We start from the raw sequence: 27,402 nt of genomic DNA on the forward strand, positions 1-27,402 counted from the left end.
TTGTGCATTGAGGGTAGACATCTGCATCATTGGTTGGGTCCAGAAGTGTTCTTACACGCTACTACACTACTGTGATGAGGAGCCAGAGGTATGATGGGAGATATCGGTCCAGTTTATTTGAGTGGAAGTGAAGCTATCTTACACTTTTGGCCCTGGCCATAGATGCGGATGTCTGGCTCCGCTGCACTGACGGCGAGCCGTTGGATCATCAGGGATCCCGAGTGGTGGATAACCCCCAATCAGCTCGGTAAATGTCCGGAAAACCATTTACTTTTTTTAATCAATGAAATCTCTTTTCTTGCCACTATGTCGGTCATCTGAAGAGGAACCATTAGCACTTCATGAAAGCACATCTCCTCTCTCCATTCAAAGAATAGCTATTAGGCATTTACTGTATTTGGTGTAAAAGGTTAAATCTCTGTGTCTAATTTATATAAAGGCATAAAACCGAGTCGGGAAGGCTATAGTTTCTTTTCAGGGAGAACATCTAGCTTTGAGGAGACTTTTATAAGGCCAACCATGCTCCTCTGGGTAATATGCAAATGGGAATATGGGGCAATGCCTCTACATCGCCATCTATTGGAAGTCAACATTTCTGCAAGTCAATATCAGACTTTTTACAAGCCTTGTAACAATGACCGGGGATTATAAGCCAAAGCAAGAATCTTCTCCAGAAGAACATAACCATGCACAGACAGCTGTTTTGAGGCGATTGCCCCTCATCGGTGTACAGTAGATTTCTGGCTTGGCTACTAAGAGTCCTATAGATATGGATCAGGAAGGGTATCCTTTCTAATTAAGGAGAGCACCTAGAAGGTGTGAGGAGACTTATAGGGCCATGGGTAGTCCTCTGGGAAATATGCAAATGGGAATATGGAACAATGACTCTACAGTGCCACCTATAGGAAGGCAGCATTCCTGCAAGTCAATGTCAGACCTTTCAACAATGCAGGAATGCTGCCTTCCCGTAGGTGACGCAGAACGCCTGCATCCTTTGTGGTTTTATGGAACCGAACTTGCATCACTTAGGCTTGCATGGCGATTTAAACTGGATTTAGTGGAGTTTTGCAAGGTCTGTGGATATGTCAGCCATAACCGTAATAGACATATTTTAGGGTTAGCATTATCTGAAGTGGGATTTAACATACAGAGAAGAGGTTAAAAATCTACTTCAACCTCAACTGGCAGAATGGCTAAAAACCCACGCTGTTTGCATTGATTTTTCTGCTGGGTCATTTGCTGGCGGTCAGGTATGGATGACTTTAGCATGCAGTATTTGCAATTATGAGATATGGATCTGGTTTTCTTCGTCAGTGTTGTAGAATCTCATTAGTAAGTCGTGGATTGTAAACACGTCTGCAGACTTGGTTGAAATTACTTAATTAGTAAAACAAGTTGAACCCCCCCCCCCCCCCCCCCTTTTTTTTTTTTTTGCTTGGAAACGCTCTCCTCCAGTCATGATTATAAGCTGCGAAGAGCTGATGGCTAGAGAGCTTCTGTCCATAATGAAGGGTATGTTAATGAGACCTCTCCTCAATCACTGACGGAATACTAGCAAGCAGTTTTGGATGTTCTTCAAGAATAAGGGAAGTAATATATTACATGTCACCCAGCTCTCTTAAGGCCCATCTAGACGCAACGATTATAGCTCAAAAGCCGTCATTTGAGTGAAAATTGTCTAAATGTGCGCATCTTTCAGTTTTCTGCCGAATGACTGTTTTCAGTTCTGCTTAAAAACCATCCTTGGGCAGAACAGCTAATATAAGCAGGACCACACGCTGTGCTCTGCCCACGGAAAGCTGATTACATTGTATCAGCTGTTCTCAGCTGTCAGCCCCACCGGCAGATCAAAGCGAAAGTAATCAGGAAACAGTTGGATGTCTGTTTCCTGATTACAGCTCCTAGCAGCTCACACGCTGCTACTTGGTACTAATAGGAATTAGTACCAAGTAGTAGTTTATGCAAAATGATAGTTTAAAAGCCGTCTTTTGAGCGATCATCTTTGCAGTGTAAATGCACCCTTGGAGCCACAGTCTAGATAGGTTGGTGTATCTCTGCCTTCTATTGCTGCATAATTAAGGAAATTTTGTATTCAGAGGTTTGACAAATCATATTAGAGTGAAGTAAATGACATAAATGTTGGTTTTCACCACCCAAAGGCTTATATTTACAAGGGTGTATTTAGTTCAAATTGGCTTTCAAGCAAGATAAACTATACCTTAAAATGTGTCCATTGAACACCATCTTTCTTAAACCGGGGCTAAATTATGTTGATTAAAGTGACCCTCCAATTTTGGAACAGAATGCTGTCCAGGACCAGAGTAGATGGAGGGTATATTATCCGCAGTTTTTCTTCTCTGCCATCCTTCCGATTCTCTATTTCCAGGTCCCACAAGTGATTACGTTATGATGATCAAGTTTGATTTGCTTTATCAAGTGATGTCTTATCTGACTAGAGTAGTTCACTTGCCCTTTTCTTCTCCAGTGGGTCCAGACCACCATGCAGAATTCTTCCAGTCAGAATTCATTTCTAAAGAATTTAAACACAGATATCTGTTGGCTACTCACTTTTCCAGCTTTTGCTTTACCTTTCTCCCATGTACACAAACACTCCATCTATAGTGCCGTAGACCGTATTAATACCAAACCACATGACCTTCACGGTGATGGTTTACACATTTTTGTGTTCACATAGTGGTAATGTCCCGCCTCCCCCCCGCCATCCCCATGGATAGTAATAATGCCCCCTTGTGCAACTCCCATAAATAGTAATAATGCTCTCCCCAATATATAGCCCCAATAAACAGTAATAACCACACCCCTTGTACTACAATTGGGGATAGTTAGAATAGCCCCCTTGTGCTGCCCCATATATAGTAAGTCACTTGGATGGGATGAAGCTGTGCCTGGTAAACACTGTGGATGCGGCATTCGCTGGAGCGTCGCGGCTCCTTAAAATCACTGATTTTCATGGTTGCCGTGAGTCGGAACCCGGACGATCTAATATTGATGGCTTTATACGTGGGATAAGGCCATCTGTGTTTTAAAGAACCAGAAAATCCCTTTACGTTCTCCCATGGACCACCTGTCTTTGAAAAGGCATCTTGCATTAGAAAATGTGATATCATTGGTAATGGCTGATTTTGGATTCTTTGTTAGTAATCCAATATGTGCCAAGATATCAGATTGGTACTTAAAGGGGTTTATAGTATAGAGATCTTTAAAGCCACAATCGGGCATTTTCCCTGCAGCCTCTACAAAGAAGAGTGTCTTGAGTCCACTAGAAGAGACAAGATGCTTGTAGAGAGCGGCTCTCTGTTCTAGCTCATGAGGGGTGCAGAGTGGGACGCCCCCTCTATGATATCCGTGTGCCCTAGTAGGCCATATTGGCAGGGGTTGCCTTCATGAGCCCTTCTCTAAACCATGACCCAGAAAAAAATCCTTGGCTGCGAATTTGACCACCCATTCTTTAATTGTCCACTGCAAGAGGGCAGCGTTGATGGCCGCAGGTGCTTCTGCTGGGCTCATTATTGGACCATCAGGATATTTCTGTTATGTTTTTTTTAAGTACAGAGTGCGCAGTTATAGACCTTGTTAGTCTGCAGAAAATATACTTCTACCGAGCATTTTAGCTGTCCTCATTCGCTAAGTAACAAGCGATGGTTATCGGAGCTGTAAACCACCCCGAGAGTGAAACGCCCAACGCAACAGCTGTGGACAAAGGATGCACACATTTCACAAGAGTTTCAAAAGACTCTCGTTCTTGAGAATGGGCCATTGTTAAACTAATGCAGAGTGAAATAACAGACCAACAAAGCAGAGCGGACAAGTATACTTGTAGCAGAAGTGATTGGTGTGTCTGGGAAAAACTAGAGAAATTGCATCTAACGCAGTAGACGTTTACATATACACCAAGGTATCCACACAAGCGAGCGGCTTTGGTATATGGAATGGGGTCTATTGGGCGATGAGACTGGAGAGACGATAAATGCATGGCACGGGAGCCGGCAGTCTATCCACACCAGTGTCGGTAGGAGTGGTGGTTTGATGACAGAATGGCGCATAACTTGGGTCATATTGAACATTTCCACTACTAAATATGACCTACATGAGTACATGCCTTCATAGACAAACACAAAAGTGGCAAGAAAAGCGCAAAATGGCCAAAAAGTGACATTAAGAATATGTTGGTGCGATATAAATATTATTATTATAGTGCACAGATGAGATTAGTGATTTTTTTTTTTTTTTTTTTTTACCCCACCAGAAAACTGATGTAAAGCCTTTTATAAAACCTCTTATACCTTTAGCTATAGGGATCGGTGTGACTACGGTAATCTTATTCTTTGCGTGGCAGATGGTTTGCTCTTGTGTACACCGAATTCCTGTTATGTGAGTAATCAATGTTTACCTGATATGATGATGAGGATGACTTGTAATTGCTTTGACATGTGAGAGGAGGAAGACATTAATTTCCGTAGGTGACTGCCAGGTATTTAGAAAATGATTAAAGATCACCTGTTCACTTTCTTGATATGTCTGTTGCATACTTTCTTAGAACTCTGCAACGTGCAGTTGCTTTGTTACACCTGCTAGAAATATGTCCCTGATGTGACGCCTGGGTGTTGCCGTTCCACCAATATACTGTGGAGGGCTGGATATAATTGGGCTGCATTTACACGGGCGAGTGCAATGTAGGTCCGTCACAAACTCACTGTTTTATATGGGATTCCCCTGTGACTCCTTCCCAACTCCAATCTGGCAATCTGAATAATCCCTAGATCATAGAACCTTCTGAAGTAATTAGTTACTATAGCCTAGAATTTTAATACTCAAGAAAGGCATCCAAGCCCCTCTTAAACTCTTTTAATGAGTTTGCCATCACCAGTCGGAGTTCCATAGTCCCACTGCTCTTACAGTAAATAACCCCCTTCCATGTTGGTGCAGAAACCTTCTTTCCTCTAGATGTAGGTGTCGCCCCCTTGTTAGTCACAGTCCTGGGTATAAACAGATGATGGGAGAGATCTCTGTATTGTTCCCTAATAGATTTATATTTATTAAGTTGCTCCTCAGCAGTCTTCTTTTTTTTTTTTTCTAAAGTGAATAACCCTGGCTTTAATAACCTCTCTGGGTATTGTAGTTCGCCCATTCTATTTATTACTTTAGTTGTGCGCCTTTGTACCTACTCAAGCATTGATATGTCCTTGAGTACCGGCGCCCCAAACTGTATACAATATTCCATGTGTGGTCTGACCAGTGACTTTTAAGAGGAAGAACAATGTTCTCATCATGTTCTCCTATAACTCTTTTGATTCACCCAATGACTTCATTTGCCTTGGCAGCAGCTGCCTGACATTGGTTGCTCCAGTTAAGTTGACGAAGATCCCCAAGTACTTCTCCAAATTAGTTTTGCCCGGTGGTTTCCTATTTAGTGTGTAATGGTGACATGTATTTCTCTGCCCATGTACAGAACCTTATATTTATCAGTGTTAAATCTCATTTGCCACATTTCCATCCAATCCCCCAATTTATCCAGTTCCATTTACAACCACATTCTATTCTTTCTTGTGTTAATTACTTAGTTTTTCATCACAATGATTGGAGCGTGTAACCCTCATCTGAAAGTCAAGTCCTTTATAAGCGACTAGTAGTGACATTCGCTTGGCTTGTTCGGCTCTCCTCTTTGCTATTATGTTTGGGGATGTGCCTTGATTTCACAGGACTTCAGTTTAAGATTTGTTAAACCACAGTTTTGCCACTTTGTGAAACCCTTGTCGTTGAACCTCAGCCGGTGATTGATTGAAGGGCCCATCTTGTGATGTATCTATAGAAAACACGAGGGCAGAGTATTTTCTTGGATAGGCCCACTGACAATTGGCGAAGTTGGTCAGGCAGAAACTTTGATTAGTTATGCCCAGTGCACAACCAGTAATGTAGAAATCTTGTGCTCAAGTCTGCAGCAATACCAGAAAAACCAAGCCCCCTCCTGAGACAAGAGGGAGAAATACATCAAAGACAGGAATTGCGCTCCTTTGAGACAAAAAGAGAATTTGCAATAAATCTCAAAATTATCTAACAACCAAATTTTAATAAAGTAAAAAAAGACATGTTTGGGAGTGGATTGCTTTTTCCTCCATTACAGACAACATACTAAATTCACAAGCTCAAAGACAATCCATACATATCCCAAAAGGGAGGGATTACTACCTATTGGCGAATTAACAGCAGATTGTCTGACCGCAAAAGCAGGCAGATTCTCAGCAGGCTGTCCACACATTTAATGCGAATATCCATATTGACCAAAACATTTATAAATGCATCAATAAAATAGATGCAAAATCAGATGCACAATATCAATACAAAAAAGGTAACTGTATGTAAAGCGGAGAACAATTTACGTAGCGGATTCGCAGCAAATCTGAAGCTTAGTGTTACAGTACAGTTAAAGTAGAAAACCTCAAACTTTTTTTCCACCTACATGTGAGCTGGATTTGCTTTAGGCTGGATTCACACGACTGTATATCGGCTCGGTTTTCACGCCGAGCCGATATACAATGTCCTCATCTGCAGGGCGGGGAGGATGGAAGAGCCAGGAGCAGGAACTGAGCCCCCACCCCCTCTCTGCCTCCTCTCCGCCCCTCTGCACTATTTGCTATGAGGAGAGGCGGGACGAGGGTGGGGCTAATTCTCGGAACTTAGCCCCGCCTCCTTTCATTGCAAATAGTGCAGAGGGGTGGAGAGGAGGCAGAGAGGGGGCGGGAGCTCAGTTCCTGCTCCTGGCTCTTCCAGGCTCCCCCGCCCCCCTGCAGATGAGGACACCATATATCGGCTTGGCGTGAAAACCGAGCCGATATACGTTCTTCTGAATCCAGCCTAAATCCTATTCACTTTGATGGTAAACGTTTCCACTTGATGTTTCGTTTCTGACGTGTGAACGCACCCTTACCCTGGTAAGCATGCTGCACAACCCGGCTTCCTCTTGGTCCAATATTAGCCCTGCCCACGGGGTGAGGCTAAAACCGATTTCACAGTTAAGATACATACTCGATGTTTGTGTTCAATTTTTGGACCAATAAATGTGGCTGAGAATAGGATAGAAATGGCATCTGTTCATCTGAATAGATGGATGTACTTGTGTTTGTTTTTTTCTTTCTTACTCGGATGAATAGTCCACTTCTAATTTTGAGATGCTAATGTCACATGTCAATGTGCCGTATTCAGCGCATCAGGCGGGATGTCTGTGTGCTGCCCAATATGAGTTCGGCCTTAGACTCTCAAACTCAACTTTTTAATGACTCATGTGCATGTTACCCTTGTAATGGAAGTTGGAATCATGCCGGGCTGGGAATCTCACGAATCTTGTTTGCCTGAGCGTACAAATTAGTAATGTCATCGTCTGCTCGTTCAGCCTGTTTAAACTGTACAATTCTCATTAGAACCATGTTGTTCTCCTGCGCAAGTCATTCAGTGTTACACATTCCTATGTAAAACGTTGAACGATATGTGTTTAAACTGCCCGAGCCGGCGGAAGCTGAATGACGAGCGAGAACCTCGCAACTCTCATTTGTTGTTCAGTCATTTGCCCGTGTTTAAACTGAACTACTGTTGTTCAGTTTCGCTCGTTTGAACGACTTTCTGAATGATAATCCTTCCGTCTAAACGAGGCTTAAGAGAAACAAAATAATCTTGTAGATGGGATACCTTTTTAGCGGCTAACAAAAAGATGTTCCAGCAAGCTTTCAAAGCTACTTTATGCCTAGGTTCAAAAGCTTGCTTTATCAAGCATGAAGTAGGTTCGAAAGCTCGCTAGAACATCATGTATTTTTGTTAGCCAATAAAATATATCATGTCTATAAGATGACTTGGTTTCTCTTACTGAGAACAATCACAATCTCCCGTATTTGCATATTACCCAGAGGAGCATGAATGGCCTTAAGTCTCCTCACTCACGTATCTTCAAGGTGCTCTCCCTAAGGAGAAAAGGTAGCATTACTGACTCTCTACTGGCTAACACAGTACCGAATTTTGTTTAATGTCCCTTCACTCCACTTCTTTCTGACATGGGTGGTCATGCAATGCAGGTCAGCCACTACGGATCCGCACAGATTATTGCATGCGGGCTGTAGCATTAGTCTAGTAACTACTTTGATGCACATCACCCTCCTCTGGATTTAACATAGTCTGACATGTTCAGTACACATATGTAGGATTGTCACAGACTCTATAGCGTGATCTTTTTGTTTAATATTGACTGTGTCCTATTTCTAAATATGTGTTTTCTGTTTCAGATGGTTCGAGTGATGCACCATGTACAGAGACAGAGGTAAGCCATGATCATTCTCCATGGTCAGCAATACCTGCCATTGAGATGTCTTACGATGCAAGCGCCTTCTGATGTACTAATGTGATTATTGCACTGTGTGTAAATAATGTAATATGCTGTGCAAATAGCTTCAGGTTTTTCTAGAACAGTCCCCACATTTCAGGGACCGTGTTTTGGTTTGTACACAATTTGTACTGATTTACAAACGCTCCCTAGATACATTCATACGTTGCTGATTTGCTGTAGGTTTTGGGGCAGATCTGCAGCATATTTAACACTTTCAATTTGATTTCAGTTGAAAGGGTGAAACCAGCAACAAAATTTGCAGCAAATCGGCAATATATGAACACAGCTCCTTTTTCATATTCAAGTAATTGCGTACGTCTGGGACCACAGGGGCAACATTGTCCCGGTAGCATGCCACACTCGTCATACAATAATGCCCACTCAGATCCTTGCAGGAAGAGAGTTATAAACATTACTAAACTTACAGTACGGAGGAGGCTGGGCACAGTTTTTTTAAATCTCTCCCCCCCCCCCCCCCCCCCCCCCCCCCCGACACCAATTCAACTAGTTTGTATGAAAAGTATAATTTTATACCTGTATAATCCACCTCAGGACAATATAAGACCTCAAAAATGAACCTGGACAGAAACTTTTTTTTTCTTTCTTTTTTTGTGACCATATTTCTGTTTTTATATAAATTGTGGTTTCTTGCATGCCAGGCTGTAACTTGAAATTCCTGACTCCTGTGAAAAGAGTTGTACAAGTCATAGTAAAACTAAAGTGCAGAAAATGTAAAAAAAAAAAATGCAAATGCGCAGGAAAATGGAACATGCTATATATTTTCTTGAGCGATAGATTTGCGTACGCAAAATATGTGCTTGTCAAGGTATACATTGAAATGGGAGGGTACAACGTATTGCGCTAATATGGTCATGGGAATCCAACCGTATTTTTGCTTTAGTCTCACTTATGCATTTTCGTTTGGGGAACAGAGAAACTGAAATAAAACCTGAACTAAATGGTTGTGTTTTGGTCCGGTTGATTTCAATGGGGTTTCATTAAGAATGGAAATATTTCAGTTTAATTCCATCTTGAGTTCCATTTTTTTTTGCTCCTCAAACGGAAATGCAGAACCAACGTTAATGAAAGTGTAAATGAGCCCTTACTATTATAATTAAACAGTGATCTAGAGAACTGCAGAGGGGTAATGAAGAGAGTTATGTCACAACATACTTCTAACCAACCTGACGTAATGGCACATATATAGTAGTACACAGGTATCCTGTACTAAGTGATGTTACCGGTCATGGTAAAGGCTAAAGTCGTAGAAGAAGGTTATTATAGCACACAGCGATGCCAGAATAGGGCTAAATGGATCATGCGACCACTCATCTCCATCTCACGTGGTTTCCGTCCCTGTCGGATTTTAATGCCGTCCTTAGCACTTTTCTGTCCGGTGTAAAAACTGATAGGAACGGGAACTTTGTAGAACAGAGTGCTTGAGAAAAGCCACACTATAGCTGAAGTGTCGTCTTCACTGTGTCGCTTTTTTTAAAAATTGGTCATGAAATAAAGCTGATTTTGTAGTGCCCGCCGAAGTCTGGTGCCGTGGGGCATCTGGGAGCCGGGATAGACCTCTTGGCCAATTGCACACGGTGCGTGAGAATCTCCTGTACTGTTAGCATTCCACGAGGAAAACCTTGTATGTGTATTGTCAGGATGTGGTATCAGGACTTACCTGCCATTATGTACATAAGAAGAATATCACGCTGGGCAGCTGCTGCTAGGCATGAGGTGTGTCACCGGCACAACTTCACTTCTAGGGGATCGCAGTCTCCTCATCCGTGTAAGAAACCCTTTTAATGGAATGAAAAAGGAATTGAGGCTTAATTACTTTGTGCTATTCAGAATTCGGTTATCAAACTGCCTTTACGGGTTACATAAAGATATGTTTACATATTTATTCGGCTTTTACTAGGAAACGGAGTTAGTTGACTTATAAACAGCTGAAGACAAAGAGGCTATTGACGTCTCTGTGTAGGAGAATGTGATAAAGGGTAGCGTTACATAAATGGAGACCTCATCCGTGTCTTCTGGGCCAGACTGTGTGTTTTTGTTTTCTGTGAGATACAGTTATTAGTACTTTTTAGGTGTTTTTGAGGTAACACTAGAGTGCAACAGAAATGCAGTCAGGGTGTTGCTTTATTTTTCCGAACTACCGTACAAAGAGAACAGCTGAAGTCTTGTTGCTATAGGCAACAGCTTCAGTTTTGCTTCCCAAAACTTATGTAAATCTGCCCTACTTTGCATTAAGCCATAGTAATTAGGTTGTAGTGTGCCAATCCCACTGACGGTCTAATCTCTGGGGCTGCCAAATACTTACCTGCCAACCATCCAATGTTTTTCACAATACAGTGGTATTGTCTTGCGAAACAGACCCGTAAAGGCTACAGGGCTTATACATGTGTTCAGAGTGTTTTACAATAAATCTGCTACTAAATGAGTTAAAATCTGTTTTTCCAATCCTACTGTTAAACTTGGAGAAGTTTTATTGGTTTTCAGCCTACCCTCAATTTATACCCACCCAGACCCGTTTCAATTAAGGAGGACATGTCAACTTGCCACCCATGACTGTTATAGCAAACCATTGTCTCACCAAGATATAACCATTTTGGATCACCTTCCTTTTGTAAAATTCTTCCTTCTAGAAATGTATGACTATGTTGACATCTGTGTGTTATCAGTTTAATGATGATCAGTACTGTCTTATTAGAATATTTGTGGCGCACCCCCTTGATAAGAATGGTAACTCCCAGTTGTCAATGTATTCATAATTTTTCTAAGAGTAATAACGAGCGAACACCACATGGTCCATTTTTGCTATTTTATGTTCAATACTACTATTAATCCCCAAAGCGGCTTATTAGGAGAGCTGGCAAATCCTGGTTAAGTAAAGCAGGTCATACATTTAATGGAATCAAAGTTTACACTTGTCAGCCAACTGGCTATATAATGTATACATCCAGTTGTAGAACTTGTTCACATCTCTGTTCGTGGTTCCCTTTTCCTGCTGAGTTTGGGAAGGCGCCTCCAGGTTGAATGACCTGGAATGCCTTATGACTGTACAGAACAGATCACATTGACTGTGTTAGGATCTAACACAATCAAAAGGCTGGAATCGGCACACGTGAGGGGCGGAGCTACGCGATGACACGTAGAAGGGGGCGGGGCCAGAATGCCGCTGCTGCCGGACCGAGCCGAAGGAAAAAGACCCTTCTGCGCAAGCGCGTCTAATCGGGCGATTAGACGCTGAAATTAGACGGCACCATGGCGACGGGGATGCCAGCAACGGAGCAGGTAAGTGAATAACTTCTGTATGGCTCATAATTAATGCACGATGTATATTACAAAGTGCATTAATATGGCCATACAGAAGTGTATACCCCCACTTGCTATCGCGGGACAACCCCTTTAAAGCCAGATCCGTGACTGAGCCCCTGAGCACGGATGTGAACATAGCCTTACTTTGGGGATAATGGGTTTGAGTGAACATATAATTCACATTCTAGATTGTGAACTTGAGGACCATGTTAATGCCTCCGTAAAGTCAACTGCTACTCATATATCTGGACTACAAGAAATACTGAATACATTTCACATTTGGCTTTAAGCCTTAAAAGGGTTGCCCAGGACCTTTCCCCACCCCCTCCCCTTCCTACCAAGAAATGGTACCACGCTTGTCCATGGGCTATGACTGGTATTTCAGACTTCTCCCATTTCTTTAGGTGCTTTTTTTTAGTAGCATACACAAACCATGGACAAAAGTTTAGTCCAGGAAATGCTGGATGACCTGCTAGAAGCTTGATTGGGACCCCATTATAACCATTGGGGACTGTCTGGTGCTCAGTTTTTCCCTTGCTCAGCTCCTAGGATTGGGATGAACAGTGTAAATTTGGGAATGTAACTTCTCCCGGCTCTTAATCACCAGTGATCATGGCACATTTTTACTCCCAAGCATGTACAAATTAATGTTTAACTGGTCTAAGAGCTTTTCCCACAACCTCTGTTCAGTAATACTATGTGGAAGAATGATCAAATGAAAGTGAATTAGTGAAGGGGGTCTCTGGTGGTTCCTTTGTTGTACTGATGCTGCGTACAGGAGAAATGTACATGTGATTTATGGGCTGCAGGAAATCCAGTCGAGGGTTGCGGTCACACATGCAGGCTTTGTCAGGCTTTCTGATGCAGGTTTCAAAGTTAAGACCAGGAGTGCAAGAATTTCTTAAGGACGTGTCATTTTTCCCTCCCCCATTTTTGTTTTTTCCTCCCCCCCTCTTTAAAAAAAAAAAATCATTACTTTTATTTATCCATCGACGTGATATCCATGGGCGATATCGCAGAATCTTCTTTGCGATTTGAGGTTACAATGAAAATATCGCTAATTAGAATGAAACAATTGAAAATCATTGGTTTCATTATCGTGCTTTTCACTCCCTCTCGCATCGCAAAGATAACGGATCGCCAGTGAGTGTTCACCCTAAGGTTGTTTTTTGCTGGCCGCGTTGTAGTTAATGTATCATATAATGTATTGAAAAAAATGTTAAAAAAAAAAACTAAGTTGGGTGAAATGGAAAAAAATGACATTCTGCGCTCTTTGGCAGGGTCTTGTTGCACTGCAATAAAAATGGCATAACTTTATGCTATGATGCCAAGTTTATGTTTTTGTTTTCTTCTTTTGCTGTTATGTTTTTTTTTCCCCCCAAACATACTTTATTTTTAAAAATAATTTTCTGCTGCCATCTTACGACAACTATACATTTTTGAATTTTTTTTTAGAAATGTGGCAAAAGGGTTTTTCGTTCTTTAACTTTCATGACCTTTTTTATTTTATTTTTTCTAGTAAAACTTTTTAGACTAACTTTTTATTTTGTTTTGTTATTTTTTTAGTCCCTATAGGTGACAAGAACTTGCTATGATTTGATCATTCCTGCAGTAAAATGTAATGCAATTGCCTGTCGTGGTATGCTGTCTATCAAGCCATACCACTGTGCTGGACCCCCGAACATCGATTGAGGCATTTAAATGTCAGAAATGATGGCAGCATTTAAAGTGTTAACAGCTCCGATGGAAGGGGCCGCTTATTTGAGCTGTTGTAGGCGCTGGTCGGGTGTAAGGAGCAGCCGGCATCCGTTTTGTATGTAGCAGGATCAACTTCAGATCCTCCTCCATACGTACCCTGAACCTCCAGGACATAAATGTACGTCCTATAGCATTAGGGGTTAAAAAGTATTATTTGCCCTTTTATACCTTTATCTTCAAATTGCTGGTTGGTTGTTGGATGTTAAACTTCCCTAGAGTAATTTTTCTTTGCCAAAAAGTACTCTAAAAGTGAGCCACATTCTCCAAAAAAAATACTACTGTTCTATCTTTGGCGCAGTTATACTATATATTGATGCACTTGAACACCCGCCAAAAATTAAAGGGGTTATCCCATTAATAGAAGTTATCCACCTATGCTGACCAGTGGAAGTTTGTCCGCTCGGACCCCCGCCAATCTTGAAAACGGGGTCCCAGTGATCGCCCAATACATCGAGTGCCTGTCAAGGATGTGCCGTGGTGCTCAGTTCTTTTCAACAGGACTGCCGGAGATGGCGAGTTCTTGAACTTAGTTATCTCTGGCATTACCATTGAAATGAACTGCAGTGGGGGGTACAAATGCTTGATCATGGGACCTCCTTTTTTTTTTTTTTTTCAAAGGGGTACCATTTTGGCACAACTCCGTCTGATGTGTGACATCACCAGGTCCTGGTCTGGTGACATTTCGTAAACTGGTCATGTGGGCTTCTAGAAGCCCTGGCTTGTTGATCGGACATCACTGATGAAGTCCCATGTCAGCGGTCACGTAAGTAAATGGCCAATTGATCGCTGCAGCCAAGGTAAAGGGCAGCAGGCCAACCAGAACAGCGAGGTAGCGGAGAGGAAAGTACTGTTGTGTTACTATATATAATCCATCTCCCACTGCAACCAATGTATTTATTAATTGGAAAACCTTTTTAAGGTGGTTGAACCCGCTGATAATTTTGTGTATGGGGGAAGGATGGGGGCGCCTGTGAGTCTTCTGTGTGACCCAAGTATACCACAAGGCTCTTCTAGACTTGCTATCTTTTTTCTTTTATTTCTTATTTCTCTGTCCAGCAGACTTGCCTGTCAGGGCTGACAGCCACCAATTTATTGATCATTTGGCCAACAACTATTATATAGGAATAAAAATGTACTTATTTATTTTTAACCCTTCACTGAAAGCGCACAATACAGCTCTGAAGAGCGAAGTAACAGATTCAGCTCCGCTACGTGTAGGTATTGAGGTTTGCTGTTCTGTGACTTTTCCGAAGGTGTTCGTGTGTGTGTCTAATGGTTTTTGACACATTGAACTGCTGTTCAACTCCCCGGCTGTCAGTAGCATTGCATTGAGGGAAGTGATGAGCAAAGATCGGTGCAAGTAAATGCCCTCCACCAGCCGCAGCCAGGATGCTAATCCTAACGCGGGATCTCTTTTGGATGTCGCTGCCCTCGAGGCACCTTGGAGCGATTCTTATGTGATACTAATTACCTCGGAGAATTGTACTAGGACTTTGCATGGTAGTCACGTACAGTGTCAGGATTATACCGACAGCGTAGAACACGGAAGGCTTTTCCGGTGGTCCTGCCGTTAGCTACTAATGCATCTGTTCCAGTGTAAAGGCTCAAAACCGTAAAGGTTTGCTGCTTGGGTTAAGGAGAATTGTCTGGCTGCAGCGCCAAATATATTGATGAACTCTGGTAGTTCCATGATTAATGATCTCTAGTTGTAATAGATGAAAGGGAATAAAATGTAAATTGAAGTGACTAATGTAGTGAAGGTTCAGTAAAGCCTCTACTTTTATGTACTATGAACCCCTCCAGAAGACCATCGTCTTATCCAGACCTGATGTCCCTGGAGAGTTCTTCTGCAGTCATGCACTATGCATACTGGCCGTCTTCTGTCAGATGACCATTTTTAAAGCAATCTTGGACGGTCGTCTCGATGTATCTGGAAAGGAAGAAATTTTAGACTTGATCCCTTAATACTGTGTTTCATATAAAGGTATGATTGCGAGTTTTTATTATGTAGGAGCACTTATAGGGGTGTTACTACTAAAGACCTTTATCCCCATCCACAGGATCCATGATTAACGTCTTATCGCTGGGAATCCAAGTGCTTAGACCCTCAATAATTCCAAAAATGGCGCACGCTGAGTGTCCCATGGGAATGAAGCGGCTGTGCAGGATGTGACCACTGCTGCATTCACTTCTGTGAGACGGAGGAAGATGGCCAAGTGCACTGATCTCCCTCTGTCTCAGAAATGAATGCAGTGGTGTGTCAAGCATGCGTACCGCTGATTCATTCACATGGGGCATTTGGGGTGTGCCAGTGGAAGCTCCAGCGCTAAGACATTTATCCTTCTACCCTGTGTGTAGGGAATAATTGTCTTTCAGGCTGGGTTCACACAGTGCGGATTTACTGCGGATTGCTGTTGCATATCCACACTGCGGCAAAACCGCTGCGTTTGCAGTGCAGGGCAAATGTGTTTTGGCCAAAAAGCTGTTCACACAGGGCGGAATTTTTCCCCAGCTTGGAAATGCAGCTGCGGCGCGGGTTTAAAATATGCAGCATGTCAACTTTTTGGGATTTTCCGTAGCACTTTTTTGCCCATGGCCTCCATTAACGCAGCAAAATCCGCTCGTAAATCCACTGCAAAAAAAACAGCATAAAAAAAACCCTTGGGAATTTTTCCAAGCCGGAAAACCGGCCAAAATCCGCAAGCCAAAAAAACCTTTGAAACAGTTTTGTCGCAGGAGCGGTTCTTCTGCAGCAAAACCGCAACGGAAAAACCGCGGCAAATCTACCTAATGTAAACCTAGCCTAATGGTACAAAACCCTTTTTAAAGAATAAAAGCAACAAAATAAACATGCTGTGATGTAACAATTGTGAAATGCTGATATCATGTAGAGTAAATAGAATGCAAAAACCAAATCACAAATTAGAAAAACTGAAAGCTTCAATATCTTGTCTTGTTTTAAGAAATGGCAATACATTCCCTTTAAGATGGCCGTACACAATGATGTGTAATCAACAACAAAAATAAATCAGTTGACTGTGAATACTTTTGGATTTTACCACTACAGGCATTTATAATTGTGCACAATGTGATTGTTCCCAGCAAGAGAAGCCAAGTCATCTTGTAGATATGATACCTTTTAATAGCTAACAAAATACATAATGTTATAGTGAGCTTTCGAACCTCTGGGGGGGTCCTTCATCAGGCATAATTAAAAAGAATGGAAGGCTCATTTACATAACTACATATACACATGATCACATGAGAGGGCACAAACATGATGTGATTAATTTGCACTTTAATTCCAGAACCGGATAAGAGGGCACAGACATGGTTTGTTTAATTAGTACTTAGATAAATACCAGAACAGGATGAGTAGAGGAGTAAATTCTTAATTAGTCCAGTGACAAGGGATATGAGAGTTTTATGGTCTCTAAATTGATTAGAGGGTCAACAGGCCAGCGTGTTACCCCTGCTCTGGGTTTCCCATATTCTCCACTGATGGAAGAAGCCACCTCTGAGATTCATTCTGCTCTTGATAGTATCAAAGATGGTTATCCCAAATTACATATGCCAGCAGATTAAAAAATGTACACGCTTTATAGTATCCAGTTAGCTGTAGATCGGCTGGCCTAAGCATGAACTTCAGCTTATAACTAGCTGCTAATTGAAAAATCCAAGTTGGTGTAATAAACTTTTGACAGATTGACACAGTTATTTGCCTCTAACTGGGACCCTTAGTGAAAATCATCCGTCTCAGACCATATTGACTGAGATGAAGGCAGAGACTGTCCAACACGTTAATAAGCTACAATCTTAAGTATTTACACTGTCTCCACGCTGATACTGCTGGGTTACTTTCCAGGCTGGTCCACTCTGACCATTCACATGATCGAACAATACAGTATCACCGTGACCTGGAAGAACTGCCAGAGAGTATACACAGGAGACTTATGTTCCTCCGACAATGCTTGGCACTTGTCTACGTTTGTGAGATTTGCCTTCAGAAGGAAAGTTCATGAAATGGGGATAAAAAGAAAATGCAGTAAATATGTAAAAATGTGTGTTGGAAAAAAATAATCTTACTGGAGGTTAACCCTTTAATGACCTGCCAATTTTTGTCATTTAGTTCAATTTTTCCTCCAGACTTTCAAAAAATTTTTCATTTTTTCCCCACCAACATATAGATATGAGGGTTTGTTTTTTATGTGGCAAATGTTGTTTTTCAGTGATAAATAGCACAGTACTCTTTAAATTGTATTGTTATATTGAAATATTTTAAAGTGGAGTGAAATGGGGGGGGGGGGGGAGAAGTGATCACACCATATTTTTATTTATTTTTTACTTTTGTGGCATACATGGTGCACTAAAAATGACCAAATAACATGTTCCCTTTATTCTGTGGGTCAGTAGGATTACACTCATGACAAATTTTTTAGTTTTTTTTTTTCTGTCCAAAAAATAAAATGTATTGCCACATTTTAAAACCCATTTATTTTATATTTTACTAATTTATATGGCGCATCAATGTTCTACAGTGCTGCACATCGCAACCTTCTAAATTCACCTATTAGTATGTTTTTTAGACCTAGTGAGAACATACAAACTCCATACATATGTTGTCCTTGGTCAGATGTGAGCGCAGTGTGCTGCAAGGCCATGGTGTTAACCACTGAGCCACCATGCTGCCTGTAATTTTAGTCCTCTGTTAATCGGCTGTGTGAGGGCATATTCTTGGTGTTTTCTCTAAAGCGGTTTATTTGGCCATCGGTAGAATGCTCATTGGGCCGACATCTCCTCTCCCTAACCCTCCCACCCATACACATGATGGGCACAGCAGAGCGGACATTTATTCTGAATAGGAGAGCTAGAGTAATACCCGTCTATGGGGAGCATGGGCTCAGGACTCTAAAGGATCAGATTTTCTTACACTGTACGATCTTCACCAGGTGACGGCGCCGGATCGGGTGGGTATAAATATAAGTCAGCCATCTCCCTGTCGCATCCCCTAATGGCACCATAACTTAGTTTCTGGGATGTGTCTGGTTGCTTTTACAATGCATTCTCATTTGGATCAAGAACCATGTTCTTTAGAGGATAGAAATTGGGCTAGTCAGATTCATGTTCTCCCAGTGGAAACCATAATTTTGCTTATTTACACAGGTTATTGCATTGATAGGAAAATTAAAAACTGCGCACATTATAATAACGTGGTCTTTGGTGTATTCTCATCACCTGCTCTTGTAGAGACAAGTCTGCTGCCATTGTGAAACCTTCAATCGTCTATATATCCGGGTTTCTCTACCTGGTAATATTATTTTGTATAGCGCCAACTTATTCTGCAGCGCTTCGATGCATGGAGGAGCTCAAGAAGAGTGAGGTGGGGGTGGTACAGGAGATCTGGCGCAGAGCGTGTACAGGAGGGTGCCAATTGAGGACTAAATTAGGAGATTTGGTATGCTGCTTTGAAGAGGTGAGTCTTCAGGGCACGTCTGAAATACCATGCATCAGGGATTGTCCGAATGTCTTGGGGTAGGTAGATGGCTCCAGAGTATTGGTACTGCTCTGGTGAAGTCCTGAAGGCGAGCGTGTGAGGTTCATATTAGAGGGGTGTCCAGTATGTTAGCAGAGCGAAGTGCTCGGAATGAGTGATTGTATGGACAGGCCTAGTAAGAAATGCCTAAGAGACATCTGGCTTTGCCGATAAGTCTCCCATATGTAGGACCAGCATTTTGGAGTTGTTATAATGAAAAAAAGATCTGGTACGGTGTTAGCCAGTAGAGCAAAATGTGATTGTTCCCAGCAAGAGAAACCACGTAATCTTGTAGATATGATACCTTTTAATGGCTAACAAAAATACATGATGTAATAATAGCGAGCTTCCAAACCAACGCAGGGTTCTTCTTCAGGCTTATGGATTGGATCTGAAGAGGCATGCATATTTATACATACATATAACATACATACTTATGACAAGGCACAGATATGGATGTGATTGGTTCGCACTTAAAAGGAATTCTGCAACAGCAAACAAACTTTTTTTGTCTAGGCACTGATAGCAGAGTGAAAGTTTTATGGTCCCTGAATTACTGTTGGAGGGGGGGGGGGGGGGGTCAGCAGGCTAGAAATGCTACAAGAGGTACACAAGCATTTTTAGCTAAACACTGATAAGGGAGTGAAAGTTTATGGTCCCTGAATTACTGGAAAACGGCAAGAAAGCTCCACCATACCCTACACAAGGATGACCATCTGAAGACCTTATTCTCGGACCTTCCGCTTCTGTGTTACAGGCAACCTCCTAACTTGAGGAACTTTATAATCAGGAGTTCATTGCCCTCTGACACACAAAAAGGAACTTATCCCTGTAATGTAAGGAGCTGTAAGACCTGCTGACATGTACTGACTGCGGACAAGATACAAATCCCCAACACACAGCAGGACTATAAGATCCCAGGGACATTCACATGTTCCTCGTCCAATGTTGTGTACCTGATCATGTGCAGTAAATGTCCTGTTGGGGGTCTTTATGTTGGAGAAACAGGACAGAAACTGAAAGCCAGGATGAGATCTCATCGCCACACGATTGAACACAGAGAGAATTGCCTGTGTCCGAGCACTTCTCTAACCATGGACATAACATAGGAGATATGAGAGTTTTGATATTGAAGGGTGGTTTCAAGTCACAAAACCACAGAAGAATTTGGGAATATAAATTGATAATAACCTTTGACACGCTGAATACTGGGTTAAATTATTCCCCAGGATTTATGCGTGAATGGGAAGTGTGAGACATTTATTATACAGATAAGACCCCCATCAACAGTAATTCAGGGACCATAAACTTTCACTCCCTTAACAGTGTTTAGCTAAAAATGTCTGTGTACCTCTTGTAGCAATTCAAGCCTGCTGACCTCCCACTCTCCAACAGTAATTTAGGGACCATAAAACTTTCACTCCGCTATCAGTGCCTAGACAAAAAAAAGTTTGTTTGCTGTTGCAGAATTCCTTTTAAGTGCGAACCAATCACAACCATATCTGTGCCTTGTCATAAGTATGTATGTTATAAGTGTGTATAAATATCCATGCCTCTTCAGATCCAATCCATAAGCCTGAAGAAGAACCCTGCGTTGGTTCGGAAGCTCGCTATTATTACATCATGTAATTTTGTTAGCCATTAAAAGGTATCATATCTACAAGATTACGTGGTTTCTCTTGCTGGGAACAATCACATTGTGGAGTTGTTAGACATGTATTTTATACACCGTAATGATTTCTCCACACACTAGCAGCATCGTGCCTACAGACCCAGCATGCCTTCTCTTGTCTCACAGTACGCCCCAAGTATCAGAGGCACGGGACCAAAGAGAATTAGCATTGTGCATTAAACCACTTGCGTAGATTATATGCCCATAATTTTATGTATTTGCACATCAGAACCTCAGTTTAGTTGGAATATCTTCTTTATGCAGAAAATATAATCGTTAAAAGACTGGAGTGAAAATCGCGCAATGATTGTGCGTCATGAGATGCAAAAATATGAACTTCATTCTTTTGAATGGGTTCATTGGCATGAGCAATGTTTTCTTGCAAGGCACCGCGATCCTATGCCGGGAAACCTATCTCAGCATGTTCTATTTGGCAGCGCCGGCCCCTTTGAAAGCAGTGGGAGAACTCTGTGATCCTCTGCTGCGGCTGTGCCCGTCACAGTGGGGACTCCCTTCAACCCCACAGTGATGCATGGCTGTTTTCACCTAAAACCGCCTCGCATTCACAGGGATTTCACATGGTGACAAGTGCGATATTGGGCTGTGAATCGCGGCCCGATATTGCGCTCGCCAGTATGAAGGAGCCCTTACCCGTACTTTCAGATGACTTTTTCTGAATAAGCTGCCATATGTGTGTAAGGAATAGCACTATTTCTGGCTGTTATTTTATCCTTTTTTCACCAGTTTTTCCCCTCTGCACGGTGATTTTCAGTTGTTCCTGAGCTGCTGGATGGAGACTAGTTGCTATGATGTCTCTATACGCTGCACATGGAGTGGAAATCAAGGGAATTGCCGACGCCTCGGGAGTCATCTGACACACAGGAACAAATACATGCTGTTAATGTTCCATCTGTTGATTTAATACCAGCCCAAGCTTCAGTAATTACTTTGTGTTTGTACTTAGTTCACTCATGTAACTTCAAATTATTCTCAGCGATCTTTGATTGTAAGCAAATTTCTAAGATCTTTCAGGAGACATTTTTCCAATGATGGTTAAGTTGTTGGGAAATCTGTGTTAAAGAGAATATAAATTTGTTTTCATGGATCCAACTTTTAGGTTCAAATGAGTCTTAAACAATAATTGGATCTTCAATCTGAAACTGGGGAGAGGATTCAAACTGTCACTATTGGGTGACTTCAGTACCAAAAAGCCTTTCTTCTATCCATTACAGTCAAGAAGTACTACTTTAGATACTTTTCAGGAACATATAGAGCATGTCTTGAAAAAAGAGAGAGCTCTCTTTCTCCTCCGCCCCACCCCCCTTCCCCCAGCACGCTCGGACGAGAAGGCAGTTACTCGAGAAGAGCGATGCTCGCTCGAGTAACTGACCTTACCGAGCGTGCTCGCTCATCTCTAGTCCTCATACATCTAATCTTTAAGTCAGAGGGATAAAGATATATAATATTCTGATGGTGGGTCCTGACACCTACCGCAGACCCCTCAGATTCAACAGTTTTCTTAAAGCATCGTTCCTCAAAACGGTTGGAGGAAGGTCTTTCACTGGGTGTTCTTATACTGAAACTGGTTGATTACATTTGTGTGTCCTATCCTGTTGTACCTATGCTACCTGGTCTACCCAAAACCTATAAACTTCTCCATGCCTCTGTGTTGTGTCCTATTATGTAAGGGTCTCTGCTAAAAGGCAGTGTGAGGGGCTTGATGGCCGCTTGCAAACTCTTGGGCAGAGAGCACCCAGATATACACATTACACTGGTAATGCACTTTCTCAGTTGCAGCTTTAATTTGGAACGTTACAGTCTATACGATGTAGCTCTGAGGGATTGTAGTAAATCGGTGACTACCTTTTTTTCATGACCCAGAATTATTTTTGCTTTGATGGGGATTTCTTCTTACAGCTTGGGCACGTGCCAATGACGATGAAATACTCGTCCTCATTAACAAACCTCACCAAGGTTTGGTGGGAGGAGCTGGTTGTTTTTTCTAATGCTAATCCATATGTGCTTGATACGGCAAGTATATAAATGATCTCTTCCTTATTTGGAGGGGCGATGTGCCTGCCCTACTGGAATTTCTCAGTTGAATTCCAGATTCAGAAACATATTTGTGACATGATGATGAAACTCCACACCAGGGAAGGTTTTTATGATTAAGACCTCCGAAACCCAAGCAATGCTGATGTTTCTTTCAGCTGATGGGCAGGAATCCTGAGTGGCAAACCCCCACCGATCAACTATTGATGACCTATCCTGAGGACACTGTACTGCTCGAAAACCGCTTTGACTTTGAGTGTTATGCAAAGTTTTTAAAGCTTTTTGAAGCCTTCACACCCTACTTTTCTTCTCAATTTTACAAATTCCCTCTGCTCTTCTATGCCCAATTTATGTTGACTGTTCTTTATACCCGATCGAATACTGCTGGAGATACACACTTCGAGATAGATTTATAGAGAATGGTATGACTGTTGCCATGTACACCGCCATAATTTTCAGAACATTGTCCATGTATTTTGAAGAATCTCGGTTTCTGGTGGCATTTACTGCCACCTTTATGAACAGAGTTAGACACTATTGTGAAGCTTCTGATGACATACCTGATAGAAGGCATGCCAAGTCCATATTCCAAGCCTCTTCAAGTAGAGAGGCTATTAGGATTGTCTTTCAAGATCACTCGAGCTCAAATCAAGTTTCCCATGTGGCTAAGTAACAGTCCTTGACAGACAAGATCTGCTTAAAAAGTGATCCATTTCTTCTGATATGGTATCTCACAGTCGGAGTATTGAGTGGGTTTTCCGCTATATTTCAGGGGCACTTTAGAGCTACCGTATAACAGTGCAGCAGCTTGTTGTGAAGAATAGTAGTGTACAGTTTCTGTTTGCTAATAGCTGGTAATCGAGTCACAGAAAGCCGCTCTTGGCAGGAGAAAAGTCCTGATACCCGCTAATGGACTAAATAAATCTCCGCTGTAATGTAACATCTCGCTGCACAGCTAATAAGTCTCGTATTGCACTGGACTTTCATCCAAGGGGAGCGCAATCTACCTTTTTCATTTTAATCCAAATATTCACCTTTAAAGTATAAAAAAAAGTTGTGCTATGATTTGCAGCAGATTTATTGAACTAGGGTTGGTTGCGATGTCTATCTTCAATCTGCTTGCATCTAGTATGGTAGGTTTTTCCCCCATCGGTATATATTAATTAAAAATTATATATTTTTTCTATCAACTACATAGAATTGGCGCTAGACTGATTTCACCTCCATTCATATACACTCTGTGATAAGTCCCACTCAAAATCATTCTAAACATAGAAATATTCTATATATTTAGCCTTCAGCTCCATGAATAAAGCGGGGATAGGGCTTCCATTGAAGGTCATGGGACATCTCCTATACCTCAGTATATCTCCAATTTCATACAGAAAATGTCGCCTGCTCCATTGGGTGCATCATGTGTAGAGGTATTCTCTCTAGAAGCCTTGTATCTGCAGGAAGAGGGGATTGCTCCATAACTAAAGCAGTGAACAGTGATGCTAAGTCCATGTGGCTCCATGGTACTTTAACAGCACAGGAGCGGTAGTTGCTGGGCGGCTGTCAGGCGTTGATGCGTCTGACACTTGTATCATGTAAAGGTGCTTAGAAATCCATTCTCGCACCTAATGAAGCAATTAACAATTTATAAAGGTAATGTTAACATATTGTTTGCAAGATATAAAGAAAACAGACAAGGGAACAAAACGTAAAGTATAGTTTTTTTGTTTTTTTTTCTAGTGTTATAAATGCTTGTTAAGTTTTTAAAAACTATAAAACTTCTCGGCCCATACATGGACCCGTTGGTAGAACTCCTGAATGTCCGTTTTTTTTTAATTTTACGCAAGCACTTTCACATCTCTCTGCTGCCTAATACAGAACGCAATATGCTAATGAATTTACAGCATTTGGTAAGGGCTGATGAGTAAAGTTAGAAATAGTTTACCCAGTTAGTGCCTTCAGTCACTGGGAAATTTGGGGAAGCTCTCCTGTCCCTTTACCATATTGGAGAGGGTCTAATTGCCAGCTGCTTTCTGCGCAGTGCTCGGTAGTGTACTACATGATTAGGTCTGTTGCTGCTGATTATTGCTTGATCTGGATACAAGCTGAAGGCATTTATCAATTTTCTGTGCCATTAAACTTCTATTTAATTTGCTCTTCTACTGGAGAGGAACTGGCAGCGTTCCTATTGTACTTCGGCTTTCAATTGTTATGGTGATATTCTTTAATGAAACAGAGGAGAAGGGGAAGAAGAAAAGTATTACAGAAGTGCTCCGAAAGCCGTAACCAGATGAGTTGGGGGTAGCACTGTTGGGAACCTTACATCTTTAAAGTTTGTAGCTAGGACAACTTTCCAAAGCACATAAGTGTGACCAGAGCCTTAAGATTCAGCTTTATCGACTCTCTGGTCCTTTCACATAAATGTGTTATCTCTATACCAACGTAGTCTGCTTTAAGACTCTACCTGTTCCCAATAGACATCCAAACGTAAGATCAAAGCATCAGTTTTCTTCTAAGGCCCCCTGCACACTGCAGAGCCGAATTCCACATGAAGAATCCTGCAGCGGAATCTGGCTCTGCCAGCAGCCGGTTCAATCTTTTTTCTTTTCCAGCGCCATCACTAGACGACGACGCAATGTTCATTGCGGAGGGGACGTGGTTCGTACGGCTTCCATTGACTTCAAAAGAAGCCGTCCCTGCGGAATCCACACAAGAATGGAGCTTGCTGCAACTTTTCCTCCGCGAATGGAAATCGCAGTTGGTTTTCCGCTCGTGTGGAGGGAGCAGTGATCTCCATAGTAAGTAATGGGTGGTATTTGCTGCAGATTCGCGATGTGGATGCTGACCACGGAGTCCGCAGCAAATATCACTCCGTGAGTAGGAGCCCATGAACAGAGTTGGACTTGTTTTTCTTGTGCGTATCGATACGCAGTGTCCTCACGCTGGTGTGCGTAGATTAAGTCAAGTCCATTGACTTCCATTGTCTCTATTCAACGTGTACCATGCAGACGTGCTATGCAGGCGTAATTTGTGGTAAAAACACGGCTGTGCACGTGAGCCATTAGAAATAGAAAAGATGAGAAGAATATTCATCCTTGGGCCACTCTCACACCATCGGTGAAACGCCCCGTTTCAAATGTGGTTTACTGTGATTTTGACCGGCACTTTTCAATGGTCGTCATCTTTCTGATAGGTGATGGGGTGCATTTAAAAAGACTGAAAATGTAGAAAAATAGGATAGACAGCACTCAAATTGCGGTGTTAAAAAAAGCCGCGTTCGAGCGCAGCTCTACGAGGCCGCATTGAAATCAATGGGAGTGCTGTACCGCAATCAGCGCAGCGCTGTGAACACCGTGCTAATCGCAGTAAAAAGCGGCCAGTGTGGGCACCGACTTATTTTCTTTGCAGGATTTCTACAAGACTGTTTCAGAGTTCTTTACAGAAAAACCCATTTATATCCTGTTACTTTTATCTGTTCACTACTTTTGCCAGTTGTGAGCGTAGTGATCTGATTATTGATAAGAGCCACAAGGATGTATGTGATCCAAATTACGGTACTAATTGCTAGCAATTTCATTAGTGATTGATCTACTGAGATCCGCCTGTGGGACCTAGGACATAGATTTTGCAGTGTTATTACTTGGGGAAGCTATAATCCCATAGAGTGACATTAAAAATATATAAACACATGACGGCAGAACCAAATGTGCGCAAACTGCACTTCAGTGCTTAAAAATAAACATTTTTGGAAGGAATGACATCAATTGCAAAATGATTTTTGTCTAAAGGACCAACCACTTGTGCCAGCGTTTGCAAATAAAATGCTGCTTGAACCCTTACCGTGCACTCTTCGTTCATTACTGACTTCAGGTCAGCATAAAATCCATGGTCCCTGATAGGTCCGCAGCAAAACAAATCAGATGTATTCAGAGAACTGACCACCTGCTGTTCTCTATATATGCAAATTAAGCTAGTTAGCTACTAATGGGCTGATTGGGCAATTAGGAGCTAATGCAAAATGATAGCTCAAAATTGTCTGTTTCTGACAAATTTTGAGCAATCATCTTTGTGTGTAAATGGGGCTTTAGATGGCCGTAATTAGCGGTGTGTGGTCAGGCACATGTGGCACGCAGCAAGTACACAATGACATACAAAGCCTATAAATGTACAATATACTGCAGTATTAAAGTATTGCAGTATATTTACATGTGATCAGATGATCGTTAATTCAAGTTCCTAATGGGGACTACAAATTGTTAAAGTAAGATTAGTAGGTTTTTTTTAAATAGTAAATTTTAAAGTTTTTAAAACCTTTTTTCCCCCAGTCGCCCCATCAAAAAGGAAAAAAAAATGATATTGCCATGTCCATAAAAGTTCAGTTTATTAAACGTTTACATGACCTTGCATACTCCATAGTGCCAAAATCTGTGTTTGTTTTGTTTTTTCCTTTATATATTTTGGGTCACCCATCTCTAACAAACTCCTGCATGCCACACAAAAAAACAAGCCCTCACACCTGCCCATTGATGGAAAAATAAAGAATGTTAAGTTATGGAGTTGAAGAGATTTTGACAGAATGCAAATAAAAAAAACTACTATTTCTAAAGAGTACAGTGTAAACGATCTAAATGTTGTACTGCCGGCATCCTGGTGACATACAGAATAAAGATGTCTTAACTGCAC

At 41.8% G+C, this 27,402-nt stretch overlaps 1 protein-coding gene across 2 annotated transcripts in view; it reads left to right on the forward strand.

The window, feature by feature from the left end:
• Positions 1–27,402, forward strand: part of SPIRE1 (spire type actin nucleation factor 1) — a 153,150-nt gene that overhangs the window by 10,561 nt on the left and 115,187 nt on the right. For both annotated transcript variants that reach the window (XM_066579522.1, XM_066579523.1), the window contains exon 2: positions 8,289–8,323. In XM_066579522.1, the coding sequence (XP_066435619.1) occupies positions 8,289–8,323 (35 nt within the window). The remainder of the gene's footprint in view (positions 1–8,288; positions 8,324–27,402) is intronic.

Source organism: Eleutherodactylus coqui, chromosome 9 (assembly GCF_035609145.1).
Source record: "Eleutherodactylus coqui strain aEleCoq1 chromosome 9, aEleCoq1.hap1, whole genome shotgun sequence".
Classification (NCBI taxonomy): Eukaryota; Metazoa; Chordata; class Amphibia; order Anura; family Eleutherodactylidae; genus Eleutherodactylus; species Eleutherodactylus coqui.